Source organism: Hippopotamus amphibius, chromosome 15 (genome assembly GCF_030028045.1).
Source record: "Hippopotamus amphibius kiboko isolate mHipAmp2 chromosome 15, mHipAmp2.hap2, whole genome shotgun sequence".
Taxonomy (NCBI): domain Eukaryota; kingdom Metazoa; phylum Chordata; class Mammalia; order Artiodactyla; family Hippopotamidae; genus Hippopotamus; species Hippopotamus amphibius.
This window is the reverse complement of record NC_080200.1, coordinates 14456666-14476821: the sequence shown is the minus strand read 5'-3', so window position 1 is coordinate 14476821 and position 20156 is coordinate 14456666. Positions and strand designations below refer to the sequence as shown.

General features: G+C 38.1%; 1 protein-coding gene across 1 annotated transcript; it reads left to right on the top strand.

The window, feature by feature from the left end:
* Positions 1 to 466: 466 nt before the first annotated feature.
* LOC130836272 (olfactory receptor 7A10-like) lies at positions 467 to 15089 on the top strand. The gene is made up of 2 exons (XM_057708335.1): positions 467 to 473; positions 14446 to 15089. The coding sequence occupies exon 2, from the start codon at positions 14472 to 14474 to the stop codon at positions 15087 to 15089; it is 618 nt and encodes a 205-aa protein (XP_057564318.1). The 5' UTR covers positions 467 to 473; positions 14446 to 14471.
* The last annotated feature ends 5067 nt before the right edge of the window (positions 15090 to 20156 follow it).

Here is a 20156-nt window from a genome sequence, read left to right as displayed (position 1 = left end):
CAAATGCATGAAATAATTTTGCATTTGAACATGTAATACATGACCTGTTGGCAGAAAACCTGAGTGTGGGACAGAGATTTCTAATCAGAGATGTCATAGAAGATCCCTTAAAAATGACCAAAATATATCATTTACAGCTTTTCACTATGTTAATGCCCACATGTGTAAAAATTAATCATGTTCTTTTTTCTTTCCTGGTAGTGAGCACCACCACTGGTACCACCATCATGGTACCAGGCAACAATACACAAATTTCAGAATTTATTCTTCTGGGATTATCAAATGAACCAGAACTGCAGCCCCTCATATTTGGACTTTTCCTCTGCATGTACCTGATCACTGTGTTTGGAAACCTGCTCATCATCTTGGCTGTCAGCTCAGACTCCCACCTCCACGCACCCATGTACTTCTTCCTCTCCATCCTGTCCTTTGTAGACATCTGTTTCACCTCCACCACCGTCCCAAAGATGCTGGTGAGTATAGTGACTCAAACCAAAGTTATTTCCTATGAAGACTGCCTCACCCAGATATATTTTTTCCTACTCTTTGTACAATTAGATGACTTCCTTCTAACTGTGATGGCCTATGACCGCTTCATAGCCATCTGCCACCCCCTGCACTACACAGTCATCATGAACCCTACTCTCTGTGGACTGCTGGTGCTGATATCCTGGGTGATAGGTGCCCTGAATTCCTTGTTACAAAGCTTACTGGCACTGAGGCTGTCTTTCTGTACAGACTTGGAAATCCCTCACTTTTTCTGTGAATTCAAAGAGGTAATCCAACTTGCCTGTTCTAACACCTTTCTTAATAACACCATGATGTATTTTGCAGTTGGGTTGTTTGGTGGTGGTCCATTCGTTGGGATATGTTACTCATACTCTAAGATAGTTTCCTCCATACGAGGAATCTCATCAGCTCAGGGAAAGTATAAAGCATTTTCCACCTGTGCATCACATCTCTCCATTGTCTCCTTATTTTATTGTACAGTCTTAGGAGTGTACTTTACTCCTGCTGTTACCCACAGCTCACACTCAAGTGCAATGGCCTCAGTGATGTACACAGTGGTCACACCCATGCTGAACCCCTTCATCTACAGTCTGAGGAATAAAGACATAAAAAGGGCTCTAAGAAGCTTCTTTGGGATGGTGTGTAAAAGGCCCAATTGTCCTGGGGCTGAATAAATGTTGGTTATTGCAGGGCTCAAAGCTCTAGAGGCTGAAATTGTGATTATCTGATCAGATTGTGGAAATAGCACTTGCTCCTTCAATATACTTCCTGGCATTTCCATTTCCTTGATTTCAACTTTTTTTTTTAAATTTAAATTTAAATTTTTAATTTTATTTTATTGGCTGTGTTGGGTCTTTTTTTTTTTTTTTTTTTTGCTGTGCAAGGGCCCACTTTCAGTTGCGGCGAGTGGGGGCTACTCTTCCTTGCGGTGCGCGGGCTCCCCATTGCTGTGGTCTCTCCCGCTGTGGAGCATAGGCTCTAGGTGTGTGGGCCTCAGTAGTTGCAGCACATGGGCTCAATAGTTGTGGCTCTCGGGCTTTAAATCGCAGGCTCAATAGTTGTGGCTCATGGGCTTAGTTGCTCCACAGCATGTGGGATCTTCCTGGAGCAGGGATTGAACCCGTGCCCCCTCCATTGGCAGGCAGACTCTTAACCACTGAGCCACCTAGGAAGCCTGATTTCAACTTCTTTATACAGGTTAAGTAACTCACTTGACTAAGCTTTATGCTCTCTGTTATCTAAGTTTTTTTTTCCTTTGTCATTATTCTACTTCCCTAAATTGATTTGCAACCTTAACTGAAATATATGGAAATTCCCATTTATCTCATGACACTTCATGTATTTCTTGAGACTAATTTCTTCTGAAATGAAATATTTTATACTGAGTAGTTTTTCTTTCATTTTACTAAAAGAATAATCACGAGTTCTACTGTTCCTCAGGAAAACGAAAAACTAACTTGGCAACCAAAGCTATTTCCACAATTTTATAAGACAGTAAGATATGAAACTACAGTTTATCACCTTTTCCTTCATCATTTCTTTGTTCACCACTACCACTACCCATGCTGAACCCTTTTATCTTCTGTCTGAGCAAGAGAAACATAAAGCAGACTCTGAAGAGATTCAATGGAATGGCAGTCACAAAAGGGTCAATTGTCCTGGGGGTGATGAAGTCCCCCGGTTGCATGGCATGAAGTCCTGCAACCAGAAATTGTGATTCTTCATTCATTGTGGAATAAAATTTGCTCCTTCTCTTTGTTTCTCGGGATTTCCATTTTATTTTAATTCAAGGTCTTGATACAACTCCAGCAAATCACCTTATTAAGCTTTCTCCCCAGTCTATCACATAGGCATTTAAAAATTAATTGTGCTTTTTTCTACTTTAAAATTTTCCTTTGGATCCGAAATATTTGGGAATTCCCATTTCTTTCCTGGAGTGACATGGATTTTTTCTCAAGTGACATATATTATTCCAAGTTATTTTCCTTTGTTTTCCTGAAAGAATAGTCATGAGTTGAATTGCTCATAGAACGCAATGTACAATCAGCAACCAAGGCAATTTATATAATTTTATAAAAGGGTAGGCTGAATCAGAGGATGTGGAACGGTGGATAAGGAGGGCTGACCGCAAAGTTATATGCAGATTTGCAACTGCACAGAGTGTCATGGGTCAAGTCCTTATGTAAGTATATGCATGTGTATATATCTCCCCATGATCAAAGAAAGACTCACTAGAGAGCTTGAATACCTATCCAGTCATGTGGTTCAGGGTCACAATTTGTGCAAACAAACCTATGTGCCAATCTCCTGCTTACCCGTGAGGGAACCTCAGTGGAGTAAGTTTTTAATACAATAATCTGAAATAAACTTCATAGACAGTGTAATCTTGAATGCTATCTTTAAATATCAGAATAAATGCCTAGAATGCAAAGAAGCAGAGTATTTTAATTGCTCTCAGTTGTGTTCACTTTTATATTTTATTCAGTTAGCTATTGCTGCATAATCACTCATCCTACTAATAAATGTTTTAATATAATACCTTTATTATCCAAGGAGATTTTATTTTGAGGAATTGGTCTGATCTCTGCTGGGTTCTTCATGAGTCTGTATTCACCTGTAATTCTATGTGTTGTAATTTTAAAGCTCATCCATGATGTTGCATGCAGCTGTGTTTCAATTCTTTCTTCACTAATGTATGATAGTCTACTCCATACATGTATTTTAATCTTATAGTTCATGGAAAAAATAGTTTATCATTGGTGATGTCAGCATCATGGTGGCAGAAGACAGTCTCTTTGTGCCTTCCTTTCGTTCTACAACCGGTAAAACATCCATAACTAAACAGCTTTTCCTGTTTAATCCACCAGACCTCCAGAGATCCACACAGTTGTACATCTGAAGGTAGGTGGGTTAGAACACATTCAGGATGTTGACTGAAGGGAACAGCAGAGGCAGTGACCCTGATCCCTACCCAATGTTTGAGACAGCTGAGCCCATAGCCCAGAGAACCTGGTAGCACCAGTGAAGGTGGCACACATGACCCTGACTTCCTGGATACAGCAGCACCTATAGCCACAGGGAACCATGCAGCACAGATGGTGCTTCAATCTATGTCACCCTGGATGTGGCAATAGTGCCCACCATCCTGGGGATCCATCAGCAGAGATACCAGCCACATCAGGCACACTGCAGCACCAAGTCACCAGTGGCCCTGGAGGCAAAAACAGTGATGACAAGGGCACTGACAACACTTCTGGCAAAGGCCATGGAATGCAATAAATGTAGTTTCTCAAAGACAGCCAGAAGCAGCTCAGGTAAAAGAAACCAAATACTTGTGCTACAATGTCACCTAACTGAAAAACATAGAAGGACCTCTAGTCACCAAACTGTTGAATTGTTATAATCAAAGTAAACAAGGTTACCTAAATAAGAACGTCGTTTACTACTTCAAATGCACTGGCAGAGGAGAAACCCACTGAGCACCATGAAAAACCACAGTAAATGGAATCACAAAAAGAAAATCACAATTTTCCAGAAACCAGGCTTAAAGTCATAGAAGATTGTGATCTAACAAGGAAGAATTAAAAATAGTGTCTGGGGCCTCCCTGATGGCAGAGTGGTTAAGAATCCACCTGCCAACGCAGGGGACATGGGTTCTATCCCTGGTCCGGGAAGATCCTATGTGCTGTGGAGCAACTAAGCCCATGCGCCACAACTACTGAGCCCGTGCACCACAGCTACTGAAGCCCAAGCACCTAGAGCCTGTGCTCCTCAAGAAGAGAAGCCACCACAATAAGCCCGTGCACTGCAATGAAGAGTAGCCCCCACTCGCCGCAACTAGAGAAAGCCTGCATGCAGCAACAAACACCCAACACAGCCAATAAATAAATAAATAAATAAATAATAATAAATAAATAAATTAAAAAAATAATGTCTGGAAGAAACTCAACAAGGTACAAGAAAACTCATAAAGACACTTAAGCTCAGAAATAAAAGTAATGAACATAAAGGAACAATTTCCAAAGAGATTTAAGCTCGTGAACATAATTAAACAGAAATCCTGCAGCTGAAGAACTGAATAAATGAGTTGAAGAATGCATTAGAAAGCACTGGAAGTAGAGTAGACCATATGGAGGAGAGAAATAAGCTCAAAGGTAGCATGATTCAGGTAGAAGTGAAGAGAGAACTAAGATTTTTTTTAAATGAAGACACTCCACGAGAACTATGTGACTCCATTAGAAAAGGTAAGATGGATAATGGGTGTCCCAGAGGGAGAAGAGATGGAGAAAGGAAAAGAGAGATGATTTAAAGAAATAATAACTGAGGATTTCCCAAGCCCGGGGAAGGAACTGAGTGTACAAATTCACGAAGCTCATAGAACACCTAACTATCTCAATGCAAAAGACCTTCTCCAAGACACATTATATTAAAACTGGCAAAAGTCAATAACAAGAAAAAATGTTAATTGCAGGCTGAAAAATAGTGAAGTAAGTAAGCTTCAAACGTATCCCCATTAGGCTATCAGCAAATTTCTCAGCAGAAACTCTGCAGGTCAAGAGAGAATGGAATTACATACTCAGAATATGAAAGATAAAAACTGTCACCAAGAACACTCTATCCAGGAAAGTAATCCTTCAGCTATGAAGAAGAAATAAAGGCTTTCCCAGACAAACAAAAGCTGAGGGAGTTTAGCGCCCAGAACCCTCTTACAAGGAATGTTGAAATGCTCTCTTCTACGTAAAATGAAAAGGCACAACTATACAAAACCTTGACAAAGGAGACAGACAGACAGAATCAGAAATTTGCAATTCTGTACCAGAATAAGTTGTTTAAAAATTTCAGTATAATTCTTAAAGGTGAAAATCATTAAAAATAACTGTAGTAACTTCAGTTTGGTAACCAAATCACAGTGTGAAAAGGAATATTTTCTGAACTGGACAACTTGGTGCAAGAGAATTAAACTGAACCACTTTATTACACCATATACAAAGATAAACTCAATATAGATTAAAAACCTAAATGTGAGACCTGAAATATTAAAAATCATAAATAAAACACAGGCAGTACCTGTTTGATACCAGTCTTAGGAATATTTGGAGGGATATGTCTCTTCAAACAAGAGACGTAAAAGTAAAAATAAACAAACAGGGACTTCCCTTGTTGTGCAGTGGTTAAGAATCCAGCTGCCAATGCAGGGGACATGGGTACGATTCCTGGTCTGGGAAGATCCCACATGCTGCGGAGCAGCTAAGCTTGTGTGCCACAACTACTGAGCCTGAGTTCTAGAGCCCACGTGCCACAAGTACTGAGTCCATGTGCTGCAACTACAGAAGCCCATGCATCTAGAGCCCATGCTCCACAACAAGAGAAGCCAGAGCACTGAGAAGCCCTTGTACCACAACAAAGAGTAACCCCCACTTGCCACAACTAGAGAAAGCCTGAGTGCAGAAACAAAGACCCAATGCAGCCAAAAAACCGGAACAAACAAAAAACCCCCCAAAAGTCCAAAACCCAAAACCCAAAAACCAAAAAACCAGAACTACATGAAACTAAAAATCTTTGCACAGTGAAGTAAACCACCCACAAAACAAAAAGACAACCTTCTCATAGGTTGCATATATAATTTACAAATTATATATCTGATATGGGGTTGTTATTCAAAAATATAAAAATTTAATCAACTCAAAATAAGTAAAAATATAAAAATGAGCAAAGGACCCTCAATAGACATTTTTCTCCCTAGGAAGACATACAGATAGCCAACAGGCACATGAAAAGAGGCTTCACATCATTAATCATCAGAGAAATGACAGCCAAAACCACAATGGGATACACTTCCCATCTGTCAGAACAGCTATTGTCAAAGAGATAAAAATCAACAAGTTTTGGTGAGGACCACATGGACCAGGCAATGATACCTGAATTTCACAATTTCTGCTTTTGGGATTATCATGGAATCAAAATTACAACCCCTTATATTCGAACTCTTCTTCTCTATGTACCTGATCACTGTGTTTGAAAACCTGCTTATTGTCCTGGTCACCATCTCTGACTCTGACTTCCAACCTCATATTCATGTAATTCTTATTCTCCAACCTGTTCTTTGTAGATATGTTTCTCCTTCACCACCATCCCAAAGAAAGCAAAATCATAACCTATGAAGGATGCGTTAAACAGATATGTGTTTACTACACGTTTGCAGATTTAGACAACATTTTCTTGATCACAGTGGCCTGTGACTGCTTCATGGCCAACGGTCAACCCCTGCACTACCCTGTCACCCTGAACCCCCAGCTCTGTGGACTGTTTGTTCTGGTGGTTTGATTCATGAGTGTCTTGCATTCCTTGTTACAAAGACTACTAGCGTTGCAACTGTCCTTCTGTACAGACTTGGAAATCTCCCATTTTTTCTGCAAAATCACACATGAGGTCCAACTTGCCTATTGTGACCCCTTTCTTAGTGACATGGTGATGTATTTTTCAGATTTTATTTTATTTTTCACACACGGGCTTAGTTGCTCCGCGGCACATGGGATCTTCCTGGAGCAGGGATCGAATTCATGTCCTCCGCATTGGCAGGCAGACTCCCAACCACTGCGAGGTGATGTATTTTGAAGCTATACTACTCCTGGGTGCTGATCTCTTACCTGGGATCCTTTACTTTTACTCTAAGATATTTTCCTCCATACTTGGAATATATCAGTTCCAGGGAAGTATAAAGCATTTTCCACCTGTGCACCTCACCTCTCAGTTGTCTCCTTATTTTATTGTATGATCTTAGGAGTGTTCCTTAGCTCTGCTGCTGCCCACAGCTCACACTCAAGTGCAAAAGCCTCGATGATGTACACTGGTCACACCCATGCTGAACCACTTCATCTAAAGTCTGAGTAACAAAAACCTAAAGGGGGTTCTGAAAAGATTCTTTGGGGAGGTAGCTATAAAAAGACCAACTGTCATAGGGTTAAAGAAATCCCCATTTTTGCAGTGTGCAAAGCATTGGACCCAGAATTTGATATTCTTTGATCAGAGTGTGGAAGTAGAACTTGCTCTCTCTATTTCCTGAAATTTTCATTTCTTTGATTCAACTTCTTTGTACCATTGAAGTAACTCATATCATTGTTTCCTCCTCTGTCTGATTTATAGACAGTCTTCCCCTTTGTCTATTTTCTACTTAAAGTTTTTCCCAAACTTGATTCAAAATACTTAAAATTCCCATTTGTTTTATGGGATATCCTGGATTTCTTAAGAATAGTTTCTTTTCAAATATCATCCCAAATAATTTTTCTCTTGTGCTCCTGAAAGAATTGTCACAGGTTATAATATTACTTTGGAAAAAAAACTATGGTCAATTGCTAAGACAATTTACATAATTTTATAATAGAGGAAAACTGAGACTACAGGTTTTCACTTTTATGTGCACCATTCCTTTAGACATCACTACATTAACTGCTCTCCTTGAAAATGGAGACTTTATAGCTCATTTTATAGGTGGTTATTCAGTTCTTTTTTTTTTTAAGAAATTTTATTGAGATATAATTGACATACAATAAACTGCATATATTTAAAGTGTACAATTTGATTTTTTTTCTTATTAGTAATGATTATATGGCAATCCCAATCTCCCAGTTCATCCCACCCAACCCCCCCCCCACCGCCACCCCTGCTTTCCCCTCTTGGTGTCCATATGTTTGTTCTCTACATCTGTGTCTCTATTTCTGCCTTGCAAACCGGTTAATCTGTACCATTTTTCTATATTCTGCATATATGTGTTAATACAGGAAATTTGTTTTTTCTCTTTCTGACTTACTTTACTCTGTATGACAGTCTCTAGGTCCATCCACGTCTCTACAAATGTCCCAATGTCATTCCTTTTTATGGCTGAGTAATATTCCGTTGTGTGTATATATATATATATATATATATACACAACATCTTCTTTATCCATTCATCTGTTGATAGGAATTTAGGTTTCTTCCATGTCCTGGCTATTGTAAATAGTGCTGCAATGAACATTGGGGGTGCATGCGTCTTTTTGAATTATTGTGTTCTCTGGGTATATGCCCAGTAGTGGGATTGCTGGGTCATATGGTCACTCTATTTTTAGTTTTTCAAGGAACTGCCATACTGTTCTCCATAGTGGCTGTATCACTTTACATTCCCACCAACAGTGCAAGAGGGTTCCCTTTTCTCCACACCCTCTCCAGTATTTACTGTTTGTCGATTTTCTGATGATGCCCATTCTAACCGGTGTGAGGTGATACCTCATTGTAGTTTTGATTTGCATTTCTCTAATAATTAGTGATGTTGAGCATCTTTTCATGTGCCTCTTGGCTATCTGTATGTCTTTGGAGAAATGCCTATTTAGGTCTTCTGCCCATTTTTTGAGGTTATTCAGTTCTGTACTTCTCATTAGAATTATGTTCTCTTTCTAAGCTGTGTTCACAGTGTCTCCCATAGTCACCTACATGTTTCCGAGTGGAGTCTACACAGAAACACAAATTTGAATATATTCACTTAACATGGCGTTTGAGTCAGGGAACATCTTAAATAGGATGAGACTTTCAAACCACACTTTGTATTACTAAGTAAAGTATTTCATTTGCTTATTCTACATCTATTCATTCAAGTATGGCTTTTGGTGTCCATGTGAAAGGGTCCTATTTTCATTAGGGTGAAGCATTGGTTGGTGTGTTTATGATGATAAATTATGTGTAATCACCTATAAAGCGAGTGAAAAACATTTCTTTCCAAATTACATTCATAAAAGTTTCTTGGTGGAGAGGACTAAAACTGTGTATACCTGACTCCAACACTGGACCGCAGCCTTGCTTCTCAAGCGTGATCCACGGACAAAGATCTGCAGCTTCTACAACACCTGGGAGCTTGTTAGAAATGCAGTCCCTGGGCCCAACAGAGACTTGATGAATGAGAATTTGCATTTGAACTACAAACCTTGGTGATTTGTATGCCCACAAGTTTATAGATGGCCTGGTCTAGAATAGGTTTTCTCATCATCTTACCATTGACTTTTGGGGCATGGTAATTATTTGCATTGGGTGCTGTTCTGTGGTTTGTAGGACATTAGTAGCATCATATCGCCAAATATCCCCTTGGGCTAAATCATCTCTAGTTGAGAATCACTGCTCCCTGGGTTGGAACTGAGAGCATCCTGACAGATTCCAACCAAGATTCCATCCCTTACTTAGTTTATACCTTTAAGCAGAACATTAAATTCCTCTGAGTCCCATACCTACAATGGAGACTGGAGTTTGTAAAAGTTCGACCTCATAGAATGCTCTGTTTTAGAAAATAACATCGACAATCTCTATAATATGATAAGCAAGAAAATGGTGCATAACAATATCTAAATATGTCTTCTATAATTACAAACATTTTATAATGAGGGACTAAATGACAACTCTTAATTTGAGATATAGGTAGGAAATTCCTAATTGGCTTGGAAAACCTGTCATGAATCCAGTGAGTATAATGCCCATGGTTTTATATTACAGGAGCAAGTTATCCTCACTTTTGAAGAGGTGAATTATAATTTTTAGAGATTTCAGGGGTTGCGTCCCCACCACAAATCATAGCTTTGATGACCCAAGGGGTCTAGTCAAGACAAATCCTCAATATTATAATTTTGAGAAAATTTGAATTCAGGGATGCAATGAGGTGCTGGAGGCTTAGAGCTTTGGAAGCAGGAAAGTTAAAAAAGAAGGAGTAATAAAAACTGAATTCTCCTAAGTTATAATGCAGTCTCCGAGGGACAGAGAATCAGCAGAAAAAAAAATCCATTCTGTCCAGACCAGTGTCTCCAAGGGAAATCATGTACGTAGAGGTTTGCGTAACAAGAGGAAAACATGCCTAGTGGGCAGACATAGGAAGCCGTAAATATCTCCTCTGCTGCAGTCCCTCAATCTGTGCAACTTCTGGCTGGTCAGGACGTCGTCTTTGCTAAATCTAGCTGGGAGACCAATGCTCAACCCCTTCCTGTTTTCTTGTTTGGAGACAGAGTTTGTCCTGTATCATCAATCATTTAGGGAGGCATATTGACTTTCACAGGGAAACCTCCCACACAGAGTTCCCAAGCAGGTGAGTCTGAGAGCTCCACAGACACTGTGGGAGAGGATCAGAGAGAATGGAAGCCAAGAACTTGTACCTGAGTTCACCTGAGCACCAGTCCAGCATAGCACAGATCCCACAGATCACTGTGCTTGTTTGCTGGCTTTCCTAATAACGCATATAGTTATGATCCTGGAAAAGTAAACATTGTGCTAAGAAACGCAAGCGTCAGTGTTGACAACTGAATTGTATTAGTATAAGCCCAATTAGAAGAAGGAATGGGAGGCACAAAATACTCCCAATAAAAGTAGAAAATAAGTCCAAGGATTTTATTAATTAACAGGAGTGGACAAATAGGGTATTACCTGTGGAGGAACATGCAGTGACATGAGGGCATTTTTTGTGAAAAAAATATTAAGATGGGGCATATTAGACTCTGTTTCTGCATGGTTGAGAAGGATCCAGTCCAAGGAATGTTTGCAAATATATCCTTGCTATATCAGTGCTTGAAATGTATGCATCACAGTATCTTCTCTCACTCGGGATATTCACAATAAAAATTTTAAAAAACTTTATTACATCGGTAAATAAGGGTAAGCTAATGAGCTTTACTTTGGGATTATTTTATTACCTGTGAGGCTGAATATAATTGTGGGTTTGTTCCCCATTCAGGGTTTCTCTATTAAAAATTGTCTGCATAAGGTCTTTGCTTTTATTAGAGTGGTGTCAGAATGTTGTCGTTTCTTCTTATTAAAGTTTTTCCAACAAATGAATTGGAGTTTTTTGCATAAACTGAAAGTTTGCCATTTGGTTCTTTTGAACATGTGTAGATGTATTTATGGGGATTTTATGAGTTCATAAATTTTGTTGGTCAAACCTACAGTCAGTAATATTGTGTTTTCTCCATTGCTTTGAATTTCTTGAGATATAATTGACATATAAAATATATTAGTTACTGCTGTACAGCATAGTGATTCAATATTTGTTAATATTGCTAAGTGATCACCACAGTCTTCTAGTTAACATGTCACTATACATAGTGACAGTATTTTTCCTGTGATGAGAATTTTAATCTACTCTATCTATCTTAGCAACTTTCAAATATGTAGTAAAGTATTATTAACTCTACTCACCATGCTGCATATGACATCTCAGCTATTGGTTTATTATTATATTATTTCATTACCAATATAATTGAACTATCACTTTAATCTTCTTCATGTGTCAATTCTTGCTATAAACATAATCGAAGTGAAAGTTCTTCTGCATCCTTAGTGTTAATAAGTAGCCTTTTATACCTTTTTACAACATTTTCATATTTTTGTTATTTTGTCTCGATTTTTTTTGTGTGTGTGTGTTTGTGGGAGCATTCATTGCCAGGGTTAAAATAACATTTTGTTCCATGGCTGGAAGAGAAGAGTGAAAAAGTCATTTGTTTTTAGGCTTTTGGCTTGTCTTCTCTTTCTTTCTGACCTTTGTAATTAAATCCATTCTTAAAATTTACATCACCTTTGGCCATAATTAGGAAGGCATTCTTCTTTACCTTTGGGCTTAAACATCACCATTATATTCCAGAAGGATATTTGGATCCATATATCTCCATATAAGATAAAATTATAATTTAATTACTGCCCTCTCCTCACTTCTACGACTACAAAAATATTTTGGGAGTATTAATTTAAAACTGTGCTTCTCATCCAAGGGTGATTATGTCCCTCAGGGGACACTGAGCAATATCCATGGATATTTTTCTCTGTCACACTGAAGAAGGGTAGGTGGCAGTCAAGTATGTGTCTAAAGATCCTGCAATGCATAGGGCAGAGGCGACCACAGAGAATGATCTGGCACAGAATATCCAATACTGCAGAGAATGAGGAACCTTGAGTTAAAGAATATTCGTGTTTTTAATACTCACAGCTGTCTTGAGGTTGTTTTTCCCAATGTCCACACTTGAGAGTTATGCCAGCAAAATTAGAGAGCATCCCTTTTTCTATCTGTGTAAAAGTTTCAACACCAACCAGTGTGACAACCTTCTAAGTGTTTTCGCAGGCCGATGGTTGTGAAAGAGAGTTCCTGTTGTTTTCTTAAATTATTATTCACTTTGAGCAAATATTCTTTTTCTGATCACTGTGTCATTTACTATTATTTCTATGTGTCTGTGTATTTTACGCCTAACTCTTGACTCTTAGATGAATTACCAATGATTTTTTATAAATTAATGGTATGCAATTGACTTTTGGTTGGGTATTTTTGACCAAAAAATTATAAAAGTTTCATAGAGTTTAATATTTCATTCTTTTTACTTCTGATTTTCTAGTCTTAATTATAATAGTTTTCCTGCCTGTCGATTTTACATGAATTTTTATATGTTCATCTAAAATGGACTGTTTACTTTTACACTGGAGTCTTTAATCCCTCGGATTTTTTTAAGATGTGTTTGATAAGGAAAAACTTTATTTCCTTCCAGATAGACAGCCATTTCTTCCAGCTTATTCAACAATTCAGCCTTTCCCAGCTGAATTGAAATGCAACCTTTCCATATATTAAACATCCATATCTACTGCAACCTATTTCCTAATCAATCAACAAATAATAGGGAAGCATCTGCTATGTGCCAGAAAGTTCTAGGTATATTACATGTTATAGTCTCATAAATGAAGGTCTTAGCTAAAATAATTATCATGCATGTTGATCTTGTTCAATTACTGCTATTCTTTCTCATTTTTCAGTTAGTTTTTGATGTTCCATTTGATTTTGTTTAATACAATTGTATTAAATCACCCAATTTAGCTGGTTTTATGTTCACTGCCATTATTTTTTTCCCTTGAAGTATAGTTGATTTACAATATTACATTAGTTTCAGGTGTACAATATAAGAATTCAATATTTTTATAGACTACTCTCCATTTAAATTATTGCAAAATATTGGCTATATTCAATATATACAATATATATCGCACAATATAATTTGTGCAATGCATTCTTGTAGCTTTGTCATTTTGTTCATCTCATCATTTCTCATTTTCTTTAATGTGTTTTTATATAAACATACATATAATCACATATATTTGGGAAAAATGAAAGTGAACCATGCAAGTGAAACCCCTGCTCATTTGATGCTTGCATATAATAGTGAAGCCAGAGTAAAATAAAATAAATGTATGTATAACATAATTTCTTCATGACAACATCATATGAAGAAAGTTTTTCAGGATAAGAGGGTGAGTTATCATGATATGTGCAGGATTTATAGAGTATGGTCCAAGGAGGCCTTTGCATGTTGGACAAAAACCAGAACCAGAACTTGAGTGTGCCCATTGAACTTGTCAAAAGAGAGATCAAAACTGAAAGAACAAGAATTGCAAAGAAAAGATGCCCCTTAAGAAAGGTGAGAAAGAACCTTGCCTTATCCCCCACCAAGATATATTGAAATTAATGTCTTGACTCTAAAATATAAATGGTGGCATTTTTGCTAGGTTACTAATACATGCTTGTGTGAAAATTAGCCATGTGTTTTTCTATATCTTGGTAGTCACCACGAACACATGGGAATAAGAAATATTACAGAAGTTTCAGAATTTGTTCTCCTGGGATTTTCAGAGGCAGTTGAGCTTCAGCCCCTCATATTTGGGCTTTTTCTCTCCATGTACCTGATCACTGTGCTTGGGAACCTGCTCATTATCCTGGCTGTCAGCTCAGACTCCCACCTCCACACACCGATGTACTTCTTCCTCTCCAACCTGTCCCTTGTAGACATCTGCCTCATCTCCACCGTCATCCCAAAGATGCTGCAGAACATCCAGACAAAGAGCAATGTCATAACCTATGAAGGTTGCGTGATTCAGATTTATTTTTATATATTCTTTGCAGTATTAGATGATTTTCTCCTGAGTGTGATGGCCTATGACCGGTATGTGGCCATCTGCCACCCCCTGCACTACAACGTCATCATGAACCTCCGGCTCTGTGGACTTCTGGTTCTGATATCCTGGATGACGGGTGCGCTGTATTCCTTGATACACAGCTTAATGGTGTTGCGATTGTCCTTCTGTACAGCCCTGGAAATCCCCCAATTTTTCTGTGAACTCAATCGTGTGTTACAACTTGCCTGTTCTGACACCTTCCTTAATGACATGGTGATGTATCTTTCAGTTGTACTGTTGGGTGGCGGTCCTTTTGCTGGTATCCTTTACTCTTACTCCAAGATAGTTTCCTCCGTATGTGGAATCTCATCAGCTCAGGGGAAGTATAAAGCATTTTCCACCTGTGCATCTCACCTCTCAGTTGTCTCCTTATTTTTTTGTGCAAACCTAGGAGTGTACCTTAGCTCTGCTGCTACTCACAACTCACAATGGAATGCAGCAGCCTCGGTGATGTACAGTGTTGTCACACCCATGCTGAACCCCTTCATCTACAGTCTGAAGAATAAAGACATAAAGGGGGCTCTGAAGAGATTCTATGGGGTAGTAGCTATAAAAAGGCCAATTGTCCTGGGGGTGGTGAAGTGCCTTTGATTGCATATCTCAAAGCCTCAGAACCAGAAAGTGTGATTCTTCAATCACTGTGGAATAGAATTTGCTCCTTCTCTTTGTTTCTTGCGGTTTCCATTAAAAAAATTCCAAATCTCTATACAATGTCAGCAACTCACTTTGTTAAGATTTCTGCAGTTGGGCAGTTGTTTTCATTTGTACTTTTTCCAACTTCAACATTTTTAAAAATTTTGGATCAGAAATGTTGGAAATACTCATTTCTTTAATGGGGGACATGGATTTCTTAAGAATAATTTCTTCTCAAATAACATATGTCATCCTACATAATTTTTCTCTGGTCTTTGTGAAAGAATAATATGAGTTCTGTTACTCATATAAGAAGTACAGTTGACAGTCAAGACATTTTATATAATTTTACAGTTGGTTTGGTTGCACTAGCAAATGTGGTGCTATGGATGTGGAAGGTTGGCTGTAAAATTATATTTGGATTTCTGACTGCATAGAGGATCAGTACCCTTAACCACTGGATTGTTCAAAGGTAAACTTCATATATATGTATATCAAAGTATATACATAGAGGGCTGGGACGGGGAGGCTGGGGGGGAGTTGAGGGAGGGAGGGAATATGGGGATATGTGTATAAATACAGCTGATGACTTTGGTGTACCTGAAAGACTGGTACAAGAGTGTAAAGCAATTATATTCCAATAAAGAGCCTAAAAAAAAAAGTATATACATGATTAAAGGATGACTCACTAGAAAGCTGGAATGCCTCTCCAGTCATGTGATTCAGGGTCACAAGTTTTGTGCAAACAAACATTTCTTCCAACCTTTCCTGCTTACCTGGAAGGCAACCTCAATGTACTACCTTTTAACACAATTATCTGAGATAAACTTCAAAAACAGAATAATCCTAAATGCTACCTTTAAATATCAGAATAAATGCCTAGATGAGAAAAAGCAGATTATTATAATTGTCTTTAGTTCTGTTCAGTTTTATTTTTAATCATTTAGCTATTGCTGCATAATAACTCATTTTAGCAGTAAATGTTTTACTATAATGCTTTTAGTACCAAATAAAATTGTATAGTGAGCGGTTGGTCTTATCTCTGCTGGGCTCCTTATGAATCTATATTCACCTATCACTCTCTATGTTGTAATTCTAAGGCTCATCCATGATGTGTACAAAGCTTTATTGCATTTCTTTCTTCATGAGAGATAGCTTATTCTATTTATATATGTAGGTGAATCTTATAGTTTATCAGAAAAAAATTTATCTTTGGTGATGTCAGCATCATGGAAGCATATACCCCCATGTCTATCCCCTTCAATCTACAATTAATAAAACTTCCATAACTCAGCAAATAGTTCTCTGCCCAAGACCCTAGGACTCCAGAGATTAATACAGTTTTACATTTTAAGCTGGGTGGGTTAGAATACATAGAAGAGGTAGAACCAGGGGAACAGCTGAGGCAGTGGCTCTGGTTGCAGCCCCAAGGCTAAGGCAGCTGAGCCCTTAGCCCCAGAGACACTGGTAGCACAAGTGTAGGTGGCATACATGAGCTGGCCTCCTGGAAGCAGCAGCACTTATAGCTACAGGGAACCAGGCAGCAGTAGTGGTGGGGCCCTCGAATTAGGTTGCCCTGGATGAGGCAGTAGCACTGAACTACCTGGTGCACCCAGCTAGGTGACAGCCACAGCAGGGACCCGGGCAGCACCAAGGCACCAGTGACCATAGAGGCACAAACAGTGATGACAATTTACCAGGCATCACATCTGGTAGGGGCAGTGAAGGACAAACAATGCAGGTTCTCAAATATAGCCAGATGCAACTCAGGTAAAGGAAACCAAAACTTGTGCTACAGTGTCACCTAACTAGAAAACATTTAGAAAGGGTTCTTGTTACCAATTTGTTGAATTGTTTGAATCAAAATAAAAAAGCTTTACCTAAATAAGAACGGTGTTTGCTATTTCAAATTCACTGGCGGGGGAGTGACACATTGAGCACCATGAAAAACCACAGTAACAGAATCACAAGAAGAAAATGAGAATTTCCCTGAAACCAATCTTACTGTCATGGAAGATTGTGATCAAACAAATTGAGAATTCAAAATAGTGTCACACCACAATGCCATGAGACTAGATATCAATTACAGGAAAAAAAAACTGTAAAAAATACAAACACATGGAGGCCAAACAATATGCTATTAAACAACCAAGAAATCACTAAAGAAATCAAAGAGGAAATAAAAAAATATCTAGAAACCAATGGCAATGAAAACACAACAACCCAAAGCCTATGGGACGCAGCAAAAGCAGTTCTAAGAGGGAAGTTTATAGCAATACAGTCCTACCTTAAGAAACAAGAAAAATATCGAATAAACAACCTAACCTTACACCTAAAACAATTAGAGAAAGAAGAAGAAAGAAACCCCAAAGTGAGCAGAAGGAAAGAAATCATAAAGATCAGATCAGAAATAAATGAAAAAGAAATGAAGGAAACAATAGCAAAGATCAATGAAACTAAAAGCTGGTTCTTTGAGAAGATAAACAAAGTTGATAAACAATTAGCCAGACTCATCAGGAAAAAAAGGGAGAAGACGCAAATCAACAGAATTAGAAATGAAAGAGAAGTAACAACTGACACTGCAGAAATACAAAAGATCATGAGAGACTACTACAAGCAACTATATGCCAATAAATTGGATAACCTGGAAGAAATGGATAAATTCTTAGAAAAATACAATCTTCCAAGACTGAACCAGGAAGAAACAGAAAATGTTAACAGACTAATCATAAGTATGGAAATTGAGGCTGTGATTAAAAATCTCCCAACAAACAAAAGCCCAGGGCCAGATGGATTCACAGATGAATTCTATCAAAATTAGAGAAAAGCTAACACCTATCCTTCTCAAACTCTTCCTAAACATAGCAGAAGGAGGAACACACCCAAACTCATTCTACGAGGCCACCATCACCCTGATACCAAAATCAGGCAAAGATGTCACAAAAAAAAGAAAATTACAGGCCAAAATCATTGATGAATATAGATGCAAAAATCCTCAACAAAATACTAGCTAACAGAATGCAATAGCACATTAAAAAGATCATACACCATGATCAAGTGGGGTTTATCCCTGGAATGCAAGGATTCTTCAATATACACAAATCAATCAATGTGATACATCATATCAATAAATTGAAGGATAAAACACATATGATAATCTCAATAGATGCAGAAAAAGCTTTTGACAAAATTCAACATCCATTTATGATAAAAACCCTCCAGAAAATGGGCATAGAAGGAAATTACCTCAACATAATAAAAGCCATATATGACAAGCCAACAGTCAACATCATTCTAAATGGTGAGAAACTGAAAGAATTCCCTCTAAGAACAGGAACAAGACAAGGGTGCCCACTCTCACCATTATTATTCAACATAGTTTTGGAAGTTTTAGCCATAGCAATCAGAGAAGAAAAAGAAATAAAAGGAATCCAAATTGGAAAAGAAGTAAAATTGTCACTCTTTGCAGATGACATGATATTATACATAGAAACCCCTAAAGATTCTACCAGAAAACTGCTAGCACCAATTGATGAATTTAGTAAAGTAGCAGGATACAAAATTAATGCACAGAAATCTCTTGCATTCCTACACACTAACAACAAAAAAGCAGAAAGAGAAATTAAGGAAACTCTCCCATTTACCATTGCAACAGAAAGAATAAAATACCTAGGAATAAACCTGCTTAAGGAGGCAAAAGACCTGTATGCAGAAAAGTATAAGACATTGATGAAAGAAATCAAAGACAATACAAACAGATGGAGGGACATACCATGTTCCTGGATTGGAAGAATCAACATTGTGAAAATGACTATCCTACCCAAAGCAATTTACAGATTCAACACAATCCCTATCAAATTACCAATGGCATTTTTCACAGAACTAGAAAGAGAAATCTTATGATTTGTATGGAAACACAAAAGAACCCGAATAGCCAAAGCAGCAATCTTAAGAAGGAAAGATGGAATTGGTGGATTCAGGCTTTCTGACTTCAAACTATACTACAAGGCCACAGTGATCAAGACAGTATGGCACTGGCACAAAAATAGAAAGGTAGATCAATGGAACAGATGAGAGAACTCAGAGGTAAACCCAAGCACACATGGGCACCTTATCTTTGACAAAGGAGGTAAGAATATACAATGGAAAAAAGCCTCTTCAATAAGTGGTGCTGGGAAAATTGGACAGCTACACGTAAAAAAATGAAATTAGAACACTTCCCAACACCATACACAAAAATAAACTCAAAAAGGATTAAAGACCAAAATGTAAGGCCAAGCACTATAAAACTCTTAGAGGAAAACATAGGCAGAACACCCTATGACATACATCAAAGCAAGATCGTTTGTGACCCACCTCCTAGAATCATGGAAATAAAATTAAGAATAAACAAATGGGACCTAATGAAACTTAAAAGCTTTTGCACAGCGAAAGAAACCATAAAAAAGACAAGAAGACAGCTCTCAGAATGGGAGAAAATACTTGCCAATGAAGCAACGGACAAAGGATTAGTCTCCAAAATATACAAACAGCTCATGCAGCTTAATACCAAAAAAGCAACTAACCCAATCCACAAATGGGTGGAAGACCTAAATAGACATTTCTCCAAAGAAGACATGCAGATGGCTAACAAACCCATGAAAAGATGCTCAACATCACTAATCATTAGAGAAATGCAAGTCAAAGCCACAATGAGGTATCACCTCACACCGGTCAGGATGGCCATCATCAAAACATCTAGAAACAATAAATGTTGGAGAGGGTGTGGAGAAAAGGGAACCCTCCTGCACTGTTGGTGGGAATGTAAGTTGGTACAACCACTATGGAAAACAGTTCAGAGGTTCCTTAAAAAACTGAAAATGGAACTACCATATGACCCAGTAATCCCACTCCTGGGCATACACGCAGAGAAAACCATAATCCAAAAAGAAACATGTACCATAATGTTCATTGTAGCACTATTTACAATAGCCAGGACATGGAAGCAACCTAAATGCCCATTAACAGATGAATGGAAAAAGAAGA

Bases quoted from the DNA above. Each gene is read 5' to 3' on its own strand.
- LOC130836272 (XM_057708335.1), top strand. From the start codon at position 14,472: ATGGCCTATGACCGGTATGTGGCCATCTGCCACCCCCTGCACTACAAC.